A 24,738-nucleotide genomic window follows, 5' to 3' on the forward strand; every position below is an offset into this window, starting at 1 on the left:
GTTGCTCTGTGGCCCCTGCACTAATTCCCATTTCCAGGCCTCCTGAAGGATCCCTGTTCCAGCCTCAACATTCCTGTTTCCAAATGTCTCCCAGGCACAAACACAGTTACTCCTAAGAAAGGAGGGCTGTTGCCCAGGTAGTCAAATAGCTGCTGACTGTCATCCCTGTTCCCCCTTATTTTGCCACACCGCTTTAACAAGCCCGTAACACACAACAATGTAGGCAAATAGACCAGCTGTAATCACCCCCAAAGCAGCCAAAGCCAGCTCAGTTCCTTTAATGTTGAAGATGCAGGTGTTTTCTCTTGCTTTTTACCTGCTGAGCAGTAAGAGATGCTTTGGTGTTAAATTTTGCTTTTTAGTATAGAGAGCTTGGAGTCTGAGACATAGAATTTGTCTGCACTGGCAATGTATGTCCCAGATACTCTGCTCTAAGTGCATCCTTAGCATGCTTTGGAATGGGATAGCTTTTTCCCCTTTAGGAACAGACTGCACAGCACCCTCCACCTAAATTACACAGAAAGTGTTTGCTGAACTGGCAGGGATAGCTAGTGTCGTGTCAGTTTGTGTCAATGTATTTAGCATTAATTAACTTCCTTGTGTCAACAGATCTCAAATGTTTATAACTTACAGGAAGAATACCGCGGGTCCAGAAGTCTCCTCCCAGTTTGAGGAGGAAGGAAAAAAACAGCTTGGATCTGTCATTTGCCACTTGCCACCATGACGTCAGCTCGGGGCTGAACTCCCTACCTGTGGCAGGGACCTTAAATGAGCTGACGCTGGAAAAGAAAAGCACTTCATCTCAGGTTTAGCGAGGAGTAGCAGCAGCAGCAGCAGCAGAGGCAGCAATGGGACGCTGTATGTTCTTCACTGTGCTGCTTTGCTTGGTGTTGAGCCTTTCAGAAGGTAAGAAAAACTATCTTCTGTTTTGGGATTTGTCTGGGCAGCTATTCTATTGCGGTGAATGGATTACTCAGTGCTTTTAGCAGCTGCTGAGAGACTGAAGTCAGTGGCCACGCACCATTCAGAACATCTAGATTTTGATTAATTAGTGATGAAAAACGTTACTGCAAGAAAACAGTTTTCCTTGTTCATGGAACAATGCAAAAGCACTGGGGCTTGTGATTAATCTAATTCAGCCTATTCCACGAGCAGTTTTCAGGACTTGCACACTAAACCCAGGTAATTCAAGCTCTATTACAGTCATCACAAAAGATGTGACTGTTCCAGCCCAGCACCCAGGAAAAGGTGTGCTGCTGCTGCCCTTCCGGACGGAGTTTCCTTAAACAATCAGTCTGGAAAGCAGCACTGCTTGAACTGGCTCTCAGAGCATTCATTCCCCTCCTATTGAAGCTAATTAACAAGGGGTTGCCCTGTGGTCTATTCAAAGACAGGGCAGGAATCATTCCATAGGGCGCCTAATTGTTTTTCTAGCACTGTAACAATTTTGGTGGTTACAGGTCAGAGTATCTGATATTCAGTGACAGATCAAGTGTAGCAGGGGAGTTTGTAAAAGTAAAAGTAGCTGTAGGAGGAGCTTGGTGGCAACTTGAAGCTGTGAAAGGACAGGAAATCCCATTTACTTCAGGGACAATTGTACAGAGATATGAGCCAAATTAAGACTGTCACTAATGCTGCCAAGAGTGCATGAGATGGGGACAGATGGCAGTGAGTCTGTTACCTACTGCGAGTGAATATATATATTTACAGCAACATCTACAACATACTACAATCAGATTTATAAATTATAATCATAGAAGACTTCAAGTTTGGCAGTTGGTTGGTTTTCTGTTTGGAGAGCAACAGTAAGACTGAAAGATCTTGTCCTAAGAAGTACCAAAGTCAATGGGAGCCTTCCATTGACTTGTATAGATTTTGCCTAAAGTTGTCCATGCCCAGAAACCTATTTCATTCTATGCAAACACTGTAAAAGCTTTGTATGATGTGTCCACTTGCAGAGCACTCACAAAGGCCTACTCTGCTTGGTAGCCAATGTCTGCTATTTCATAACCTGGATCTTAAGATCTATTCCTTTATGTCCATGGTAAATGCCTGAATCTATGACACATCCTGTTTCCTGGTGCAGAAGGTTGGGGTTGGGCAGATATGGCCATTAAAGAGTCACCTTTGCTTACGTTACCTCTGCCAAGCCCAAGTGCAGCTCATGTGCTCTGCAGTCACACAGATGTGATTCTTCCTGAGTCCAAAGGGTACTGTACAAAGCTAAACGTTGTTGACTAAAGACATTAGTGATGTAAAATTGATTTTGAGAAGGAAGTTTAGAACAGTGCTCCAAACTCTTTGCATGTGGACAACACAGAATCATGGTTTTAGACAAAATGTCCATTTCTTGACATTGACCAGGAAACAAAACTCTGCCTGCAGGACTGAGAAACCACATTTCCTCTTCACCCAGAGCACACTAATGGATTACTTTAGGCCTTGCCTTTTTGATGAGCCTTTTCCAAGTCAGCTTTATTGATGAGAAGAAAAAGGCTTATTAAATTTGCTTCTCTTTTGGATTTTTGAAAACTTGCAAAAGCTTTTGAAGAGAGGGGCCTATTTTTCAAGCATCTTTTGATAATTTAGTGTTATTTGCAGTATTGTATTTAATATACCAACTATAAGAGTTTGCTAGTGCCAAGAGTGTTAGCCACAAATATATGAGACTTCCAGCTCATGCTATTCAGATTAAATTATGAGTGTGATGTTAACTCAGATTAAATGCATTTATTAAGTAACAGACTGAAGTTAGGTCGTGTGATCCAAACTGTTCATTGCAACCACAAATTTAGCAGCAAGACTGTTGTAAAGTTGCTTTCTTTACTTTCAATATAAGACAGACAAACAAGAAGAAAAAAAAAAGACAAAAAAATAATGCATAATATCATTACTAGGTAGTAGTGCAGTCCTGGAAAAAGGATCTTCATTACAATGATGATAATTTGGCAGAATTTGCCTTATATGAACAGAAATACACTACTTTCAATATACACCTGAATTTGTTTCAGAGAGGGAATGGTGTTAGCAAAGACACCCATTTCTCCATTGCTGCTCTGAAAGAGTCCATCAAGAATGTTTAATGAGGCTCAAGAAAGCATGTCCCTCAGTTTAAAAATATCTATCTATCTTGCAGTGAATGTAATATTTGTGGATTTAGGTGAGATCCAGAACAGGATCCAGAGAGTGCTAGCCATGCAGAACCTGCTTGGAGCAAGTGGGGGGAACATTCCTTTGGAGACACATCTGTGCTGGTAATTGGGCCAGCTGTGGACATCAAGTATGTGCTTGAGGGAATGGCATGTGCTTCTGGGGAGGATGCACAAGCCTCAGAATATGGGCATGTCAGCCTAAAGAGCTATCAGTGCCATGGACAGTATAAGTGCAGGACTAGTCTACAATAGATCCCGTACATGTCCTTTCCTTATTTAATTTGAGGTTCTTGGGAACACACAGTGGTGCCCCAAGGGTTTTCTTCCACACAACACTAAGCATGGCTACCATGTCTCTTCTTTTCCCTTTCTCAGCTACCACACCTGCAACAACTGGGAGCAGTACTACCACCATTACTGTACTAACAACAGAAGGTAAGGATGGGAAAGCCCACTGGCAGAGCTTTAGGAGGGGATGACTCAGTCTCAGGTGCTCCAGAACCCACACATCCTTACTCATATACAATGGTTCCTAAAGACGTCTCATAAATGCAATACAAAGTAATGCTACCATGTCTCATCCCTTCATCAGAAAGCTCATCTTGCTTCTTGGAGCAAAACATACAGGGCTACACATGGTTGGTGAACTGGGCCATGCAAAGGTCCGCTCCTCATCTAATCTGAGATTGTCCTTAAAACAAAATGGTTCCTCAAGAGATTTCCTGCCCCCAACACAAAGTATTGCTCTCATGTCTCTCTCCGTCTTCAGGAAACGTATCGACAACAACTGAGGACACTACTGCCGACCATTCTTCATCAGCAACACCAGGTAATTATGAAAAGTCCCTTCATCGGCCCTTTAGGACAGGGTTACGCCGTTTCTAGGAGCTGCAGAGGCCAGAGGCAGCACTGTGTCCCCCTGTCCAGAGGGCACGCCCTTGTGAGGAACTGCAGGGAGTTGTTGCTGTGGTTCTTTGGAGCATGGTCAGGGAAGGAGGTAGGGACTTGTCCTCCCTGGTCAAACTCCAAGCCATATCTTTTTTCTTGACATCCCTGCCATGCTGACACAGGTGCTGCTGTGATGCTTCCCAAAGAGTACTGCAGACCAGGCTGTCATGGGGAGCACAATCACGGGCTGCTGTGTTCCATGCAATCCTAATTAGTGATACTACATCTCTTATTTTCCCTTCATTAGAAAGCTCAACTGCGACAACTGTGGAAACTTCTACCACATCTGTAACATCATCAACAGGTAAGGATGGACAGTCCCTCCAGGAGTGAGTAGATGAGGACTGTTTTGTGTTTTCCAGAGCAAAGAGCTCCAGAACCCACAAAGGCAGTGGTGTGTTCCCCTGCCCGGGTAGAGATGCTATTTCTCTACCTCCATGGGGAAGGTGTCAAGCTCATCCATCCCACCGGATGGTAGTTCTCCCAACAGCTGCCCAGTACCTGAAAGGACTGTGGTTGTCGCAGAGACTCCCATCAGTAATCTCGGGAGGAAGATGTGCTCTCTCAGGGCTAGAGTGCATGCAGGGAATGCACCACTGGTGGGTGCCCTCATACTGCTCTGTCAGACAGCACTGACTGCTCAGAGCTGCCAGGCTAAATGTGGGGAGCTGTTCTGCAGGGAGAGACGTGTGCCACTGAGTGGAGCTGATGTGGCCAGTGAATGCAGCTGAGCAGGGTGGGGAGCAGTGCCTTTGTGGGGAAGGTGCCCGAGCTCAGGGATCTGCTGAAGGGAACCCAGACCCCATTGCAGTACAGAGGCAGCCGGACCATGGACAGCCCACAGGCTGTGCAAGGCTTCCCTTTCCTGGCCCACTCAACCCCACACCGATGTCCTCCTCATTGAATCCGAGGTGCTCCTGAACACACAGTTGTGCCCCAAGGGTTTTCTTTCACACAACACTAAGCATGGCTACCATGTCTCTTCTTTTCCCTTCCTCAGCTACCACACCTGCAACAACTGGGAGCAGTTCTACCATCACTACAGTACAAACAACAGATGGTAAGGATGGGAAAGCCCACTGGTACACCCTTAGGAGGGAGTTACTCAGTTCCTGGCATTGCACAGAGAGAACCTGTGGTAAAAGCTTAGTGAAGAATTGCAGGGAGTTGTTGCTGTGGTTCCTTGGAGCAAGGCACTGCAGGGCTGCCCAGGGCTGGTCCACTGGGCCACGCACCGCTCCACTCCATATCTAATCTGAGGTTGTCCTGGAAACAAAATGGTTCCTCAAGAGATTTCCTGCCCCCAACACAAAGTATTGCTCTCATGTCTCTCTCCGTCTTCAGGAGATGTATCGACAACAACTGAGAACACTACTGCCGACAATTCTTCATCAGCAACACCAGGTAATTATGAAAAGTCCCTTCATCGGCCCTTTAGGACAGGGTTACACCGTTTCTAGGAGCTGCAGAGGCCAGAGGCAGCACTGTGTCCCCCTGTCCAGAGGGCACGCCCTTGTGAGGAACTGCAGGGAGTTGTTGCTGTGGTTCTTTGGAGCATGGTCAGGGAAGGAGGTAGGGACTTGTCCTCCCTGGTCAGACCCCAAGCCATATCTTTAGTTGGACATCTTTGCCATGCTGGCACAGATGCTGCTGGACTGCTTCTGCCTAGTACTGCAGAGCAGGCCATCATGGGGAGCACAATCACGGGCTGCTGGGTGTCCTTGCCAGCTCTGTCAGCTGGTACGGGCCATGCAGAACATGATGCACTTTGAAGGGGGAGAATCTTTGGTTTGGGGAGGTATGCATGTGTTGGTGACTGAGCTGGCTATGACCAGTGAGTGTAGCAGAGCTTGAGAAAATGCCATGTACTTCTGGGTTACATGCTCAAGACTGGACGTTGGAGGGAAGTGAGAATGGGCGAGTAAGTCTGAAGAGATATCAGTGCTATGGGCAACCTATTGGCAGACTGCTGTACAATGACATGCGCAGCAACTCCGTACCCAGTGGGTTCCCAAACCTGTGTTCCATGCAATCCTAATTAGTGATACTACATCTCTTATTTTCCCTTCATCAGAAAGCTCATCTGCGACAACTGTGGAAACTTCTCCCACATCGGAAACACCACCAACAGGTAAGGATGGACAGTCCGTCCAGGAGCGCGTAGATGAGGACTGTTTTGTGTTTTCCAGAGCAAGGAGCTCCAAACCCACAGAGGCAGTGGTGTGTTCCCCTGCCCGGGTAGAGATGGATGGGAGTTCTCCCAACAGCTGCCCAGTACCTGAAAGGACTGTGGTTGTCGCAGAGACTCCCATCAGTAATCTCGGGAGGAAGATGTGCTCTCGCAGGGCTAGAGTGCATGCAGGGAATGCACCACTGGTGGGTGCCCTCATCCTGCTCTGTCAGACAGCACTGACTGCTCAGAGCTGCCAGGCTAAATGTGGGGAGCTGTTCTGCAGGGAGAGACGTGTGCCACTGAGTGGAGCTGATGTGGCCAGTGAATGCAGCTGAGCAGGGTGGGGAGCAGTGCCTCTGTGGGGAAGGTGCCCGAGCTCAGGGATCTGCTGGAGGGAACCCAGACCCCATTGCAGTACAGAGGCAGCCGGACCATGGACAGCCCACAGGCTGTGCAAGGCTTCCCTTTCCTGGCCCACTCAACCCCACACCGATGTCCTCCTCATTGAATCCGAGGTGCTCCTGAACACTCAGTTGTGCCCCAAGGGTTTTCTTTCACACAACACTAAGCATGGCTACCATGTCTCTTCTTTTCCCTTCCTCAGCTACCACACCTGCAACAACTGGGAGCAGTTCTACCATCACTACAGTACAAACAACAGATGGTAAGGATGGGAAAGCCCACTGGTGCACCCTTAGGAGGGAGTTACTCGGTTCCTGGCATTGCACAGAGTTAACCTGTGGTAAAAGCTTAGTGAAGAATTGCAGGGAGTTGTTGCTGTGGTTCCTTGGAGCAAGGCACTGCAGGGCTGCCCAGGGCTGGTCCACAGGGCCACGCACAGCTCCACTCCATATCTAATCTGAGGTTGTCCTGGAAACAAAATGGTTCCTCAAGAGATTTCCTGCCCCCAACACAAAGTATTGCTCTCATGTCTCTCTCCGTCTTCAGGAAACGTATCGACAACAACTGAGAACACTACTGCCGACAATTCTTCATCAGCAACACCAGGTAATTATGAAAAGTCCCTTCATCAGCCCTTTAGGACAGGGTTACACCATTTCAGGTGCTGCAGAGGCCAGAGGCAGCACTGTGTCCCCCTGTCCAGAGGGCACGCCCTTGTGAGGAACTGCAGGGAGTTGTTGCTGTGGTTCTTTGGAGCATGGTCAGGGAAGGAGGTAGGGACTTGTCCTCCCTGGTCAGACCCCAAGCCATATCTTTAGTTGGACATCTTTGCCATCCTGGCACAGATGCTGCTGGACTGCTTCTGCCTAGTACTGCAGAGCAGGCCATCATGGGGAGCACAATCACGGGCTGCTGGGTGTCCTTCCAGCTCTGTCAGCTGGTACGGGCCATGCAGAACATGATGCACTTTGAAGGGGGAGAATCTTTGGTCTGGGGAGGTATGCATGTGTTGGTGACTGAGCTGGCTATGGCCAGTGAGTGTAGCAGAGCTTGAGAAAATGCATGTACTTCTGGGTTTCATGCTCAAGACTGGACGTTGGAGGGAAGTGAGAATGGGCGAGTAAGTCTGAAGAGATATCAGTGCTATGGGCAACCTATTGGCAGACTGCTGTACAATGACATGCGCAGCAACTCCGTACCCAGTGGGTCCCCAAGACCTGTGTTCCATGCAATCCTAATTAGTGATACTACATCTCTTATTTCCCCCTCATCAGAAAGCTCATCTGCGACAACTGTGGAAACTTCTCCCACATCTGAAACACCACCAACAGGTAAGGATGGACAGTCCCTCCAGGAGCGCGTAGATGAGGACTGTTTTCATCTTTTCCTGTGCAAGGAGCTCCAGAACCCACAGAGGCAGTGGTGTGTTCCCCTGCCCGGGTAGAGATGGATGGGAGTTCTCCCAACAGCTGCCCAGTACCTGAAAGGACTGTGGTTGTCACAGAGACTCCCATCAGTAATCTCGGGAGGAAGATGTGCTCTCTCAGGGCTAGAGTGCATGCAGGGAATGCACCACTGGTGGGTGCCCTCATACTGCTCTGTCAGACAGCACTGACTGCTCAGAGCTGCCAGGCTAAATGTGGGGAGCTGTTCTGCAGGGAGAGACGTGTGCCACTGAGTGGAGCTGATGTGGCCAGTGAATGCAGCTGAGCAGGGTGGGGAGCAGTGCCTTTGTGGGGAAGGTGCCCGAGCTCAGGGATCTGCTGGAGGGAACCCAGACCCCATTGCAGTACAGAGGCAGCCAGACCACAGACAGCCCACAGGCTGTGCAAGGCTTCCCTTTCCTGGCCCACTCAACCCCACACCGATGTCCTCCTCATTGAATCCGAGGTGCTCCTGAACACACAGTTGTGCCCCAAGGGTTTTCTTTCACACAACACTAATCATGGCTACCATGTCTCTTCTTTTCCCTTCCTCAGCTACCACACCTGCAACAACTGGGAGCAGTTCTACCATCACTACAGTACTAACAACAGATGGTAAGGATGGGAAAGCCCACTGGTACACCCTTAGGAGGGAGTTACTCGGTTCCTGGCATTGCACAGAGAGAACCTGTGGTAAAAGCTTAGTGAAGAATTGCAGGGAGTTGTTGCTGTGGTTCCTTGGAGCAAGGCACTGCAGGGCTGCCCAGGGCTGGTCCACTGGTCCACGCACAGCTCCACTCCATATCTAATCTGAGGTTGTCCTGGAAACAAAATGGTTCCTCAAGAGATTTCCTGCCCCCAACACAAAGTATTGCTCTCATGTCTCTCTCCGTCTTCAGGAAACGTATCGACAACAACTGAGAACACTACTGCCGACAATTCTTCATCAGCAACACCAGGTAATTATGAAAAGTCCCTTCATCAGCCCTTTAGGACAGGGTTACACCATTTCAGGTGCTGCAGAGGCCAGAGGCAGCACTGTGTCCCCCTGTCCAGAGGGCACGCCCTTGTGAGGAACTGCAGGGAGTTGTTGCTGTGGTTCTTTGGAGCATGGTCAGGGAAGGAGGTAGGGACTTGTCCTCCCTGGTCAGACCCCAAGCCATATCTTCAGTTGGACATCTTTGCCATGCTGGCACAGATGCTGCTGGACTGCTTCTGCCTAGTACTGCAGAGCAGGCCATCATGGGGAGCACAATCACGGGCTGCTGGGTGTCCTTGCCAGCTCTGTCAGCTGGTACGGGCCATGCAGAACATGATGCATTTTGAAGGGGGAGAATCTTTGGTTTGGGGAGGTATGCATGTGTTGGTGACTGAGCTGGCTATGACCAGTGAGTGCAGCAGAGCTTGAGAAAATGCCATGTACTTCTGGGTTACATGCTCAAGACTGGACGTTGGAGGGAAGTGAGAATGGGCGAGTAAGTCTGAAGAGATATCAGTGCTATGGGCAACCTATTGGCAGACTGCTGTACAATGACATGCACAGCCACTCCATACCCAGTGGGTCCCCAAACCTGTGTTCCATGCAATCCTAATTAGTGATACTACATCTCTTATTTTCCCTTCATCAGAAAGCTCATCTGCGACAACTGTGGAAACTTCTCCCACATCTGAAACACCACCAACAGGTAAGGATGGACAGTCCCTCCAGGAGTGCGTAGATGAGGACTGTTTTGTGTTTTCCAGAGCAAGGAGCTCCAGAGCCCACAGAGGCAGTGGTGTGTTCCCCTGCCCGGGTAGAGATGCTATTTCTCTACCTCCATGGGGAAGGTGTCAAGCTCATCCATCCCACCGGATGGTAGTTCTCCCAACAGCTGCCCAGTACCTGAAAGGACTGTGGTTGTCACAGAGACTCCCATCAGTAATCTCGGGAGGAAGATGTGCTCTCGCAGGGCTAAAGTGCATGCAGGGATTGCACCACTGGTGGGTGCCCTCATACTGCTCTGTCAGACAGCACTGACTGCTCAGAGCTGCCAGGCTAAATGTGGGGAGCTGTTCTGCAGGGAGAGACGTGTGCCACTGAGTGGAGCTGATGTGGCCAGTGAATGCAGCTGAGCAGGGTGGGGAGCAGTGCCTCTGTGGGGAAGGTGCCCGAGCTCAGGGATCTGCTGGAGGGAACCCAGACCCCATTGCAGTACAGAGGCAGCCAGACCACGGACAGCCCACAGGCTGTGCAAGGCTTCCCTTTCCTGGCCCACTCAACCCCACACCGATGTCCTCCTCATTGAATCCGAGGTGCTCCTGAACACACAGTTGTGCCCCAAGGGTTTTCTTTCACACAACACTAATCATGGCTACCATGTCTCTTCTTTTCCCTTCCTCAGCTACCACACCTGCAACAACTGGGAGCAGTTCTACCATCACTACAGTACTAACAACAGATGGTAAGGATGGGAAAGCCCACTGGTACACCCTTAGGAGGGAGTTACTCAGTTCCTGGCATTGCACAGAGAGAACCTGTGGTAAAAGCTTAGTGAAGAATTGCAGGGAGTTGTTGCTGTGGTTCCTTGGAGCAAGGCACTGCAGGGTGTCCAGGGCTGGTCCACGCACAGCTCCACTCCATATCTTGGTGTCCTTCGGCCACGCACAGCTCCACTCCATATCTAATCTGAGGTTGTCCTGAAAACAAAATGGTTCCTTAAGAGATTTCCTGCCCCCAACACAAAGTATTGCTCTCATGTCTCTCTCCGTCTTCAGGAAACGTATCGACAACAACTGAGAACACTACTGCCGACAATTCTTCATCAGCAACTCCAGGTAATTATGAAAAGTCCCTTCATCAGCCCTTTACGAGAGGGTTAGACCATTTCTAGGAACGGCAGAGGCCAGAGGCAGCACTGTGTCCCCCTGTCCAGAGGGCACGCCCTTGTGAGTAACTGCAGGGAGTTGTTGCTGTGGTTCTTTGGAGCATGGTCAGGGAAGGAGGTAGGGACTTGTCCTCCCTGGTCAGGCCCCATGCCATGTCTTTTTAGTATGTACATGCAGTTACAGATGTAGGTGTTGTGGACTACTTCTACATAGTACTGCAGAGCAGGCCATCATCAGGAGCTGGGTGATCTTGCCAGCTCTGTCAGCTGGTACTGGACATGCAGAACATCATGCACTCTGAAGGAGTAGAATTGAGTGCAGCTGAGCTGAACGGGATGCTGTCCCTTTGTGTGGATGGTGTCTGAGCTCAAGGATCTGTGGAAAGGGTTCCACAACCCCTTTCAGTACAGAGGCAGAAAGGCATGGATAGCTCAAACGATGTGCAAGATTTCCCTGAGCTGGTCCATTCAACCCCATGCCCATGTCCTCCTTATTGAATCTGAGGTGCTCCTGAAAACACTGTGGTTCTCCAAGAGTTGTATTGAAGAAGTGCAGGCGTGTTAATGCTGTGGTTCATGGAGCAAGGTAGTGCATGGTTGCCTGTGGCTGATCTATTGGGCCACACTCAAGTCAACTCTTTATCTAATTGAGATTGTCCTGAAAACAAAATGGTTCCTGAAGGGATTTCCTGCCCATAACATGGAATAGTCCTACCATGTCTGTTTTTTTCCTTTCATCAGGACATACATCTACAACAACTTGGGAAACTTCTACCACTTCTGCAACTCCAACACTGGGTAAGGATGTGTATGTTGGTGACCTGGCCCAGTTTGCCCTGCGAGTGCAACTAAAATTGGTAGTAATGTGCTATCCTTGTGGGGAAATGTAAAAGTCCCGGGTTTTGCTGAATAGAAACCACAGACGTGCTAGGCTGGAGTCCAGGCTCAGGAGAGTTCTTGGGCAGTGCTGGTTTGCACGCTGCCACATACTTGATCCCTCCTTTTCTGCCTTGGCCTGATGTGGCTAGCGATTGCATCTGAGCAGTGAGTAGTGCTGTTGCATTTGCCCTCTTCAAAGCATCCTGGTAGTTTCCTTTAGAATGAGACCTGTACTGTTTAATGGCCTGCATCTGCTGACTATTGCAGTTTTGTACAAATTCTGACATCAACATCTTTGATCTTTGTATCAGAGGAGTTATGCAAACCCAGTTCTTGTGGAAGCAGATTGTCTACATGTGTCTCTCTGAATACCACATATATATGCCAGTGCCCGTATGGATTCTACTACTACAGCAAAAATTGTTACGCAGGTGAGTTGCAGGATGGTAATCTGTATTTTTTGGTATTTCACAGATAACTGCTTTGGTGAAATTTTCTTCCTGTGTGACTTTTTCTGATGTTATAACCGAAAACATAATCAGTCTGGGAAAGTAACTGCTGAATAATGCCTTACTTTGCAGACAGCCACTGCTACAATGACCTAGATTGTTATCTCACAAACAGGTAACAATCAAAGAGGTTAATGTGCAAGGAAAAGAAGCAGGCATTCTGGAGATTAAAATACGTGAAAAGTGGGAAAGAAATGAAAATGTAGCCCTGATATCAGTATTTATGGCCAAGATTTATAAAAGCCCAAGCCTCTGCAGACCTCCAAATAGCTGGCTTGATTTTTCGTCTTTCTAAACATCCCTCAGCGTCCTGTTGAAACGCAACTGAGATGCTGTTAAGTGCAAGCACGTGAGCAAATGAGGCTTCTTATGTAAAAGCCAGCAGGCAGGATTTCCAAATTTACTTGTGAGCCTAAAGAAGGAGATAGATCCTGAATTGCCTTTTTAAATATGGTGAACCATGTTAGCTGCTTAGTGGCTGTGGCTGCAGGTTTCAAGTCTTTAATGTACGTATCTGACTTGCTAAAAGCCATAACACCTCAGAGTGTTTTGTTAGCTTTGGGCCATGCTTATAGTTTAATACAATTCAATTTTGAAGTCCTGCCAGTTTGGAACAGGTTGCTCAGAGAGGTGGTAGATGCCCTATCCTTTGTGATGTTCAAGGTTTGGTTGGACTGGGCTCTGAGCACATGGTTGAGTTGTAGGTGTCCCTCTTCACTGCAGTGAGTTGGACCAGATGGCTTTAATGGTCCCTTCCAACTCTAATGATTCTATGGTCGAGACCAGGATCCTGCTTACTTCTCAGGGGGCCAGAGTACGTATCAAAATGTTGCTGAACTGATTGAGCAAACATTTGTTCCATAGCAGTTCCTCTGTGAACATATGAAAAACTGCAAATATTGATTTCTGCACTGTATTTCTTAATCTCTGAAGGCTGGAAAATCCTAAGATGAAATCCAAATTATTGAATGCTTTCTAATTAATATTTATTTATTTATTTATTTATTTATTTATTTATTTATTATTTGCAGGGAAGGTATTCCCAGGTATCATTACACTGGCACAAACATTGAGTAGTGATATTGGTGATGTAAATTCAATGGAGTATGAAAAGATGTTCCAAAACATAACACAATTTGTAAGTGACTTTATTTTTTAAACTTTTCTGCGTATTTAATGTTTTTCTGAATGTTGTACAGACAGAGGGAATACAAGCAGCCTTTAATGTGGAGCCTAAGGTAGTTCTCCTTGATAAATTTTCTTTCAAAGAATATTTCACACTGGCTTAGGCTTATTCATGAAATAGTTAAATTTTGCCCTCAGATAACTCCAGGTATGGTTCTTGTTGAAGTAAAGGGATGTACCTGAGGTCAAGCAATACCTGCGTTTTCAGTGCCATTTCTCTTGGGAAGCCCTCATATAAATTGTTCTGTATCTTTAGCAATTCACTCTCCAGAAACCACTGGGTGAAGCAAAGTTTTTCAAACTGTTTAGTTTCTGTTATCTGCTGTTAAATACCTAAGTGATAACCCTTTCTATAAGCAAAACAGTATTAATTAACAGAATTACATTAATGAAATGGATATTACACATGTTGAGGATTCTATGATTATAGATAAGTTCTTGCAGGAGGTTTCCTGGAGAAGTAGGATGAACTGTTTAATTCACACTGCTCTGCTGATATGAGGTCATTTTTTCAAATTAAGAAAGAAGAGGTGTGCACCTCTGCCAGGGAGCTGATGATATTCATTTATCTTTTATAGTTTGAAACAGCTTTTGAAAGTATGCCTGACTACATGCAGACCATCATCGTGAAAGTTAAGTAAGTTTGTCGCTTACCAAGTGTTTTTTCCACAGTATGTGAAGTTTGCTTTGTGTGCTTCCATTTATTTATCTGCCAGTGGATTACTTTGGCAAAGAAAAGATATGGGTTGGACTGAGTGCTGTCTGATTCCCATTAAATGAGGCCATTCATTTGGTATTTTTAAAATTCCTGCCCCACTTTTTACCCTATAGATTTCCAATAGGTGTGTGCAGTGGGCTGGCTGAGACAGTTCCACAGAGGATCTTCCACGTTTAACACTACATAGAATACAGCACTGTGCCAATAACTGCACAGTTTGTCCCTGTGTTATCTGGCCCTTCTGACTTCATTGCAGACATACCATGAATTATCCTCCCCGTGTTTCAGGATGAGTTCTCCAAGTATGTTCTGGATGACACCACAGGCTGATAAGACCATGCAAAACTTGGGATCTAGTGGATGAAGTCCTCCACACTGCAAATGCTTTGAGGCTAACCCAGTATAAAAACATTAATTTCAGCCAAACAGCACACCAAGGAGCTATGTTGTTATCATTAAATTCAGCAGCTTTTACTTACATGAGTCTCTTACATTTGGATGTAAAGGAGGATGGCCACTAATGGATTCATGAGCAAGGATTGAACTCATTTTCAGGTGTCTTAGCAACTACCCACATTATGGGATGAGAGAAAGAAATCTGCTGTTGTCTTTGCGTGTAATTTGCTATCCATATGTGCTGTATGAGACTTTAAAATGATGCTTTCTGTACTTCTCAGTTATACAGCAGATGATACAAGCACCAGAAGTGTTAATAATCCAGTGACTGTAACAGTGATGAACATCTTCACAGCTAACACAACTGAGACTGATGCTAAAGTTGAGAAAGCAATAGAGACAGCAGCAGGAAATTTGAACTACGTGAGTGGCTACACAAGTACGTAATTCCTAACTGTGGACGTAAGGTAGACACAGAGGTTCCTATCTTAAAAATTGGTAACAACACTTCTGTATGCAGCAAAGCCCATCAGAGCGTAAGTTTCGTGGATTTTAAGGAGCTAAGCATCCAAACTTAAGTGATGTTGTAGACTCAAACATCCAGTGCTGGGCTTTTTAGTCTTACCAAAGCTTTCTACCCCCTGTGTGGGCATGTGGAGAAAATTAATTATTCCTAAATAAGCAATTTCATGTTGACTGTAGCTTGCTGAGCACTAAGTTTCTGGAAAATAAAAACCGGACAAAATATTCACAGACATAGATTTTACTTCTCAGAATAAGCCAATGTTTTGTTGTTGGAACAGGATGAAAATTTTTTTAGACATTCTTCTGTAGTTAATTGAATTGAGCCTTTATTGATAAGCTACTCAACTAGATGATGCTAAAACAATATCTTTCACTACAAAGAAGTGTAGTACTTGGAGAACATTTTTGTAAATGCATAGTTTTTCACGTCTTCCATTGTCTAACATGCTCCTATTTTAAAGTAGCCTTCACAAAAGGCATAGCTAATAATTAAATGAGTGCAGTTCATGGTGTCTAGCTGGAGTTTGGACTCCAAGGTGACTGTATCCACCTGAGCCACGACATTTCATGTATCCCAAGCATGAGGGAGAATGAGAAGCACCTGACAACTCACAAAGCACCAGCACTCCACTGTGTACCCACTGATTTTATATATATATATACACTTTTAAGGCAAGTCAGAAAAGTATTGCTCCAAATGTGAGCTTGTGGGTAGAATTTCTCTTCCCGGAGGACAGGGCAGGAAGTTGTAGCAGGCTGACAAATAATGTGTATGAAGATGTGATGGAAACAGGACCTTCACCAAAGAGCAAGGGAAAGGAAAGGATTGTTCCAGCCGACTGCAGTATTGTCCCAGAAAGGGATTAGGATTTTTTTTTCTTCAGAACTACTAAAAAATTGATTGATGATTTACTAAGCGAGTTCCCTGCTTTTTATGAAAGGATATTACTAGTGCCCAAGTTGCTTCCTGATTGCTTCTCTTTTAAAGATGCACCCCAATGTGCTGTTTATCCATGTGATGACACAACCACAACATGTGAAGATGATGGATATCCAGCATGTGTATGCAAAGCAGATTTCACAAAGACACAGTGGGATACATATTCTTGTTCAGGTAAGTGCTGTGTTACTTTATCTATCCATGAAAATCGGACCTGGTCATCCTCTGTCTCTGTCTTTCTCAACTCTCAAATGTGCTGAGCTCTAAAAATCAGGGGATGTGTGTCTTATTAAGCAAACTGTAAAAACACATGCCCACTTTTCATTTGGAACACATCCAAAATTCTGTTCCAACAGAGCAAATCACTAAGGCTTGAGAAAGTCATCACTGGAATTAGTGAGTAGATAACTATATATATGCATCATTGAACTCTTGATAAGAATTGACATCTAAGTGGAGAAAGAGTAGAATAAACTGAATCTTATGTTCTCAGCCTACTCTGATAGGATGTACTTTGGAAAAAAAAAGCTACCTGAGCATGCTGACAGAAGTGGAAATCTAATGCTTCAGTGTAGTGATCTGTAACTGATCTGTCCCTCATTGGTTCTAGGAGTGCATTACCTTTGCTTAGACAGATTTTTGCAGAATTATTATTTTAGGAACTGCAAATTGTTGAGTTTTTATTTGATTGCTGGTTTGAAATTTTTAAATAGTACTATGTTTATATTTTGGCAATTCTCTATACACTGAGATGTGCTCTCATTTTCTAGTTACGAAAAATAAAATTCACACTTCAGGTATGATGTTTTAAGAAAAAAACCTGTTGCAAACACTCATGATAAAATCATAAAAGCTGGCTTCAATAAAGACCAGAGAGATGCTGTGTGGTGTGGGCCTTTGACTCCTAACTTGTCTACACGTGACCCATTTAGATCTTTTGCTGTATAGATCATATGCTGTGATGTCAACCTGCAGGATTATTGGATTGCCAATATAAGATGCAACTCAGCGAGATTCCAGTTCTGAACTATGAACCTAGATGTTTTGAGCAAGGGCTATTTACTTCTAATTTTGTGCTTTAATATTTCAGATTCTGCTCTACATACATATAACCCTAAAAAGGCTGTGCTGGTGCTTTGATGCACAACAAAATTGCGTGTGCATCTACCTTGATGGGAAAGAAAAAAAGAGAAAAAGAGGAGAGGGGTGTCTCTGAAAATTGCCCCAGATTTTATATACGATGAGAAAATAGAAATGCTTCCAAAATGTGCTCTACAAGGTTGATTTTTGCAGGGCTATATTCAATTTACTCAGTGTTTTTCCTTCTGATAATACAGATTGCGCGAACTGTACAGCAGAAGAAAACAAGTTCTGTGATAGACAAAGTGACACTCCAGACTGCAAATGCCTGGATAACTTCAAAAAAGAGGGTGAAAAATGTGTAAGGTGAGTATTCAGCTTTTCCCTCATGTTCCTGCATTCATGGTAAAGATAGAAAAGAAGAACAGCTAAAACAGGCTTATCCTCAGTCTAGAAGATCTACCTGCAGCTGAGGTGATTAACAGGGGTTCAGATCCCCACAGTATCACAGGTTACGGTGGTTTAATGGTTTAGTTACTCCACAGTATCACAGGTTATGGTGGTTTGTTGGCATGCACCTTTAATACCTTAGAGCAAAGTCAAGGAGGACCTCACACTCATTTTGTGGAATACTTCATAAATATACACTATTCCTTCTTAAGTAACTGAGCCACAGGAACTGCTACTCTGAAGCATACAGAAAGCAACAAGCAGTAGTGCAAGAATTGCCTTAAATCCCTGGAAAATTTCCCCTGGTACCAGTGGGGATTCTGCTCCCTGATAAGTTTCAGGCCTATGTGATTTCATCTTGTTTTTCCCCCCATGAGTATTGCTGGCAGCTCAGGATCCGAACAGAGCAGTGTTGTTTGCTGGTGAAGCTGAGTAGGTCACCAGCTGGGCTCTGCTCCCATGATAGGCAGAGGCACCTCACTCCCCAGGTCTGTTAATTTGGCATTTTTTGCTGAAGTCCAGCTTCAGTCCTGTGCTTTTCACTGTGGGTTGCAGTTCCAAGTGGCATAGAAATGCAGGGCTTTGTTCGTTGGAGAAATGAGTCCCTCTTAACACTCTTCCAGGATGAGAACCTGAAACTTTGGGCGTGCAGTTCACAAATCATTCAGAAAAATCTCAGGTTGTTTTCCTCTAAAAACAAAACAATTTAATATTAAGATAGAGTCAAAGATAAAGCCTGTGATGGCTGCACCTTGTGATGGCTGAAATTTCTGATAATGTGAGGAAATACACTATTGTTTTGTGATCCTCTGCTGAACAACATTATCTTCTTTTTTTTTCCCCTCATGTAGGTGTCCAGTGGGCTACTCTGGAAAAAACTGTGAGAATAGTAAGTACAGCATGGAAAAATAACCAGTAATGTTTAACCTGCCCAAGATAACAAAAATGACAAGTAGCAGCCTTGAAAAAGATTAGTAAAATTCCATTGTTGCTTGGAAGGATAATTCCTTGAATCTCATGTTCAGAGAGACAGCAGCATTTTCTCTAATGAGATCTGCATTAAGCCCAATAGCTTTTAGTAAAACACAGGGTATTTGCAAAGCTGGTTCTTGTTTGTGCTTTAGCTTGCAAGCACTGCATAGCATCTAGTATCCTATGCTGGTAAGATGGCCCCATCTGTATCATAAAAAATGGGACAAGCAAACCAGACTGGACTACCAAAGCTTTTTCCATTTACCAGGTCTATTTTACAGCTGTTCTCTGCACCTTCCATAGACTCTCTGTTTTATAAATTAGGACATCTTTCATCCCAGCTAGTATTTACATGTGCCTAACCTCAGAGCATCTATCACAGTCAAAGGCAGATTGAAAAGCAAGTGTTTGTGGTTCTTTGCTTCCACAGTGACTTGGTATTTTTTTAAGGAGAAAGTATATCCTCGTGCTGCCTCTTGGCAGATTCTTACACTGCTGCATCCTTAAACTAGTAAATGTTTAACATCCCTGTCTTTGCAGGTATGATATCTTCAAGTCTTTGTTTTATGCCTAAAAATGTTGTAGATTGGCTAATGGTATAGTACAGCACAGAGTAACTCACCAGGTATAAATGTTTGACAGGAAGGATATTATAATCCCATGGAACATGTGTTCTCTGACAAAGCTTTGGAAATCTTCATGCCTTTTTCGTAAAGCAGATTAAAATACTACATATGTAGAAAATCAGCACACACAATGGGAATTCAAACACAGATTTAAGACCCTTTAGTAATAAACTCCATGAATAACCCAGCCTTCCTCATGTAGCACTTGGCGTGCACTAATGTTTGCTGAGCAGTAATCAAGGATACGTTACACCTGTGTCTGGCACAACATTCTTTGGAGAAAGTGTGCTCCCTGTTGTCTTCTTGTATGCCCCCGCTGTGATTGAATGTGCCAGATTGCTCTGCTGGTCATGGCACAGTTGTTGGTTTAACGTTGTGCATCTGCTGCACACATGCATTCTTTGTCCACATGGACAGCTGTACTAAGGCAGCATCAGGAAGCTTGGAATGAATAACATCTTTTTTTTCATTCTTTAATTGCAAGGGGAGAGAAACAGGACTCGGTCTTCAGTATTTGCCATGAATTCTCAATTGGTTTTTCTTTGTTTTTTTTCAGATAAAGAACTCATCCTTATAATAGTGGGCACAGTGTTTGGAGCCATTATCTTGTGTTTAGTGGCAGCAGTCTCAATTGTTTCAGTAAGGTAAGAGTATTTCTGACAACTGAATGGAAGCTCCATTGCTGCATGTTCCTAGAGAACAAAGGAGAAAATTAGAAAGGTCAGGGCTGCAAATGTGGTTGCATGCCTAGCTGGGCAGACCAGTTCATCTAAGTCATGCAGCCAATAGGATATGCTTTCATCCATGTACTCTCCCCAGAATTATTTATTCTTTTTCTGTGAATCAAACCATTCAAGCTTCAACACCTTCCCTGCCTTTCCTTTCAGTGATTTCCAGGTAAGAATTCCCAAAAGGCCTCATAGCCTTGTGGCATTAGGTCATCCATAGCAGGCATAGGTCACCAGCAGGTGCACAAGCTAGTGCTGAGTTTATGTGTGAGATATGGGCTTGTGATTATTGGCAATTCAAATTCATAATTTGAGCTTGAAGCTTCAGCTGCAGGTAGGAAGGCAGCTTTTCTAAACTGGATGTAAAGGATGTCTTGTTTCCTCCTCTCAACAGTCAATTAGGGCTAGTGGTGATCAAGGAACCTCCATCAATCAGATGGAAGAGATCAGTGTTCTCCTCTGTCTCTCTTTGCAGCTTATCCCCTCTGTGATAAGAGATGGCAATCTTTGCACTCTGTCACTGACAACTAGGTGTTTTACAATATGTATGATAGAAAAATCCAGGGCATGTTTTAGAACAGGACTGGGCATTCAAAACAAGGTGGAAGGGGCAACTGAATAGGTAAAGATTCCTTTCTTCTTTTATTTCCTCTTGAAGAGCCAAGCACAGTCATGATCCAGAGAAAAAGAGGTTGATAAAGCCAAGAAATTCCAACTCAAATACCTCTGAGGAGACCAGGATCTTCCCCAGGGTCCAGACCACTTCTGGCCATGCGAACCCAGGGTATCAGCCAAACAACCCTTACGAGGTGCATTCCTCAAACAGAGGTGACTTTGTGGAGAAGGATTATGATGATTTGGTAAGTGTTTCACACAGGCCTACAGGAACTGTGTTCCTGAACTGTAATGCTGTGGGCTACTGATGTTGCCAGAACTAAAGCTCCACTCTTGTCCATCCTCTCTATTATAAAGATAGCACACATCTCATGAAGACTTTTTTAAAACCCTTGAGGTCATTCTTGAATCATGGGAGGCACATGTGAAAAGCAAGGGTTAAAAGAGTCTGGCTGCTCACAGGTCTGCTGTGTCATGGGACCACAATAGAAGCAAGAAACCTGATGTTCACAAAATCACAGAATGGCCAGGTTTGGAAGGGACCTCAAGGATCATGAATCTCCAACCCCCCTGCCACATGCAGGGCCACCAACCTTCCCATCTAATACTAGACCAGGCTGCCCAGAGCCCTATCCAATCTGGCTTTGAACACCTCTAGGAACGGGGCATCCACAACCTCTCTAGGCAGCCTGTTCCAACACCTCACCACTCTCTCTGTAAAGAACTTAAAAGAGTTTAAAAGAGAGCTTTTAAAAAGCTACCAATGAAAAAAATAAAATAAATGAGCATCTATATAGTTAATTGATCAGATTCACATGGATTTGGGCTTTTCTAGCTTTCCAAAGATATCAAATTTTCACTGACGAAAGTCTGTCTGTATATACATCTGGTTTTCCATGAGGGTTTAGAAAGAGGGTCACCATATGCTGTGTGATACTTCCTGAACTATTATGAGGAAGAAGCTTTCTGACCAAGAACAACTCTTTTTTTCTCTAGTATGAAATATCGCGGCAGCCTGAGGGCTTTCGGTTGCAACGCAGATAACTGAGCGGCCAGTAGTAGAAGGATGGACGACAACCACAACACTGGCTCAGACTAAAGAGCTTCACAGCCTCTTACCAGCAGTGATTTCATCAGCAGAGACAAAAGAGTCCGTAGTACAAGATTCTGAAGATTTTCTAAAAGAAGACCCCACTAGAAGGAGGAGGGCAGTAACTCTTTGAAATAAGGGAAAATAAAAATAAAGCAGAGTGTAGGGAGAAGGAGACTTTCAAAAAGCTAAAAGGGTCTTGTGGTCATTCCTATGAACTCTCAATAGACCAGTGTGTTGGCAAAAAAAGTGAATGTAGACAAGATACCAGGATTTTAACCCAGCTGTGTTTCAGTTTTTCTGAAAGATGGTCTGTGCAGTATGTGTGATGCTGAAAATATCAGCTGCCAGAGATTTGCCACTTGTTCTCACTTACTTCAGGCAGAGGCACATCAAACAGTATAAAAACTTTTGTTTGTGAGGACCTAATGTTGTTCTCTTTACTATATCAGTCTTTCTCCCTTCCTCAGCCCCCCATTATTTCCTATCTGAAAGCATTCAGTTCAGATCTCTGCTGGCACCTGTTGTGAGAGACAGCCCTGTCTGACCTCTTAGGTGGTCTTCCTTCCCAATACAACTCCAGAAACCATTATCTTCAAACAAGCACTGTTTGTTCTCCATCTCATGCAAATACGTTGATTTTACATTCTCAGCTGCTGTGAAAAGCATTGGCACTTTTTCCCCTCTTTCAATCTGTAAGATTAGATGGAATCATCTTAAATCTTTCTTTTTCATTACTTCATAATTATGTTAAAAAATCCACATTTCATGGAGCATACATGTGCATCATCTGTTGACTGGTTTGGCACTTCTTTATATATATATATATATATATATATAGAATATAATGTCCAAAAATGTACATATATTTATAGATTATATTCATTTAAAGCATCATTTAATCTCATGTTTTATGGTTGTTGTTTTTTTTTTTCCCCATGTATGCATGTTAATATTTCCTATTAAATATTATCATTCCTCTGTATGAAGGCTTTCTTATATTGCTGCCCAGTGGTGTTATTTGCAAGTGCAAAAACTATTTTAGGCTGGAACCTGTGCAAGTTACAACTTTACAAGTAGCCTGGTGAGAAAGGGGCAAGTTTCTCTTTGTTGCTTTTCTGGGTTTTCACAGTTAACTGGCAGAGCTGCTCTCTTCTAGATGGTTGTTGCCATCTTTGTCTGCAGGAGACAGGTTCTGGTGGCATGAGCCTCTCAGCACTGGCTGTGTGCATCTCAATGTGCACAATGTGGCTTTTCCTCTGTGCAAGCAGAACTCACAGGATTTAGCCATTTTTGACATGTTATTCAAAGGATGGTAGAAATTTGGTCTTATTTTTTCAACTTTTCTTCTGAGTATGCTTTTTTCCTGATTTTTCATGGGGGCTTCAAGGTAGTAACGTACTGATGAACAGATGTGATGCAGAGACAGCAAATGGCAGGCAGTCATTAAGGTCAGCGTAGGCTTAACTTTTTCAGCCAACTTCTTTTGCTTGAACACCTCCTCTTTGTCCTTGGTAATCTAACAAACAGATTTATTTACATCAGAAGTAATGGTTCATGTACCTTGGCCTATCATTGGGACAAACTTCCCATTTCCACAGCTTAGTGCTTAGAGGATCCCTTAAAACACCTGTGACAGGAGCCTGCTGCTCTACATGAGAAGGTTTTAAAGTGTTCTCTCTTGCCTGTTGCAAGGCAAAGCTCAACAATAACTACAACCCAATGCTGTAAAACTTTAATGAGGGTGAGATATGTAGAAATTCAGTGCCACTGATAGTAGAAATAAGCAAAGTAGTCAGGTGTTTGTGTCACTTAACTGCCAAGGAGTTATCATTGCTCTTGTTCAAAGCTGGTTTCTGCAGCTCGGCCTGTTCCATTAGCTTGTGCTAGGGAGGGGCCATCACATACTGGAATGGACCTATTGCTCTTTACCATTTCAAAGGCTGAGAGAGCTATTTTGTCAGCACTGGAGTTCTGTACTGAAACTGCAAACTCTCAGATGCTTCACTTCTTCTCTTTGAATTGTGTAATTCTGCTGTGAAATGTGAACATGGAAAATGGTCCTCAGTGGTGTTTTGGGACTACTGCCTGTTGCATGCGTTTTTCCAGCTGCATGTCTTCCAAACCCAGCTGGTACTGTTGGGTACTGGAGAAACCCTCACTCTACAGCTTGAGAGGAATTGTGCTGCAAGTAGGGTAAAGCCTCCACGGAGGTTCTGGGCTTTCCCACCCTCCTGCTCTTCTGCAACATGGGGTATCCTGTTGTGTCCCCTAGAGCCTGCCACCTGCTTTTGTCCTAGACTGAGAGTGACACTGGAGAAATTTCTTGGCACATCTGCACAGGGAATTCTAAACAGGGACTGTAGGCTTGTATGGAGGTATTGGGATCGCTTAGGTCATGTGTTGTGCTGACTTTATTTGGAGACACTTGGTACAGTTAGGGGATGCAGGATAGTCAGATAGAGGCACGTGTTGTAGATGGCTGTGGGCTGAGAGCCTGGACCTGAACAGCTGCCTTACAGGAGGATGGGATGTGATAGGATGGGGGGTAGTGACGGGTTGAACTGCTTGAGGCTGCAACTAGCTTTGAAAATGAGCCATAAGAACCTGTGTCCAAGCACTCCCTAGCACCTAGACTTTCATTTTAGGACAAGAGGTGATGGCCTTATGTTGCAACAGGAGAGGTCCAGTTTGGATTTTAGGAAAGATTTCTTTTCAGAAAGAGTTGTGAGGCACAGGCACAGGCTGCATAGGGAGGCGGTGAAGTCACCATCCCTGGAGGTGTTCAAGAACTGTGGAGAAGTGGCACTCAGTGACGTGGCAGTGGTGGGGATGACTGTATGTGAAAGACCGCTCCTTTCAGGCCTGGAAGCAGGAAGCACTTTGCATTTTTCTAACTTTCTGCTGGTGAAAAAGCACCTTGTTTACTTTATGAGGCTGGTTTTACACCGATACTGCATGTGATGATCCAGGCTGCAGTCACTAGCTGGTAAAGGTGAGCAATAAAGATAAGGTGGTTCCCCAGAGCCTTGATTTTTACTCCTCTACTTTCTTTGACCCCA

General features: G+C 44.7%; 1 protein-coding gene across 1 annotated transcript; it reads left to right on the forward strand.

Moving 5' to 3' along the window:
- Positions 1 to 666: 666 nt before the first annotated feature.
- Positions 667 to 22,469, forward strand: MUC13 (mucin 13, cell surface associated). The gene is made up of 26 exons (XM_090143354.1): positions 667 to 906; positions 3,528 to 3,587; positions 3,922 to 3,981; positions 4,348 to 4,404; positions 5,101 to 5,160; positions 5,445 to 5,504; positions 6,175 to 6,231; positions 6,878 to 6,937; positions 7,222 to 7,281; positions 7,950 to 8,006; positions 8,655 to 8,714; positions 8,999 to 9,058; positions 9,728 to 9,784; positions 10,481 to 10,540; positions 10,854 to 10,913; positions 11,705 to 11,761; positions 12,154 to 12,273; positions 13,383 to 13,489; positions 14,115 to 14,173; positions 14,932 to 15,089; positions 16,164 to 16,289; positions 17,453 to 17,561; positions 18,497 to 18,534; positions 19,800 to 19,887; positions 20,630 to 20,831; positions 21,583 to 22,469. The coding sequence occupies exons 1-26, from the start codon at positions 849 to 851 to the stop codon at positions 21,628 to 21,630; spliced, it is 1,998 nt and encodes a 665-aa protein (XP_089999480.1). The 5' UTR covers positions 667 to 848; the 3' UTR covers positions 21,631 to 22,469.
- The last annotated feature ends 2,269 nt before the right edge of the window (positions 22,470 to 24,738 follow it).

The sequence above is a fragment of the Phasianus colchicus genome, chromosome 7 (assembly GCF_987193195.1).
Source record: "Phasianus colchicus chromosome 7, bPhaCol1.hap1.1, whole genome shotgun sequence".
NCBI lineage: Eukaryota > Metazoa > Chordata > Aves > Galliformes > Phasianidae > Phasianus > Phasianus colchicus.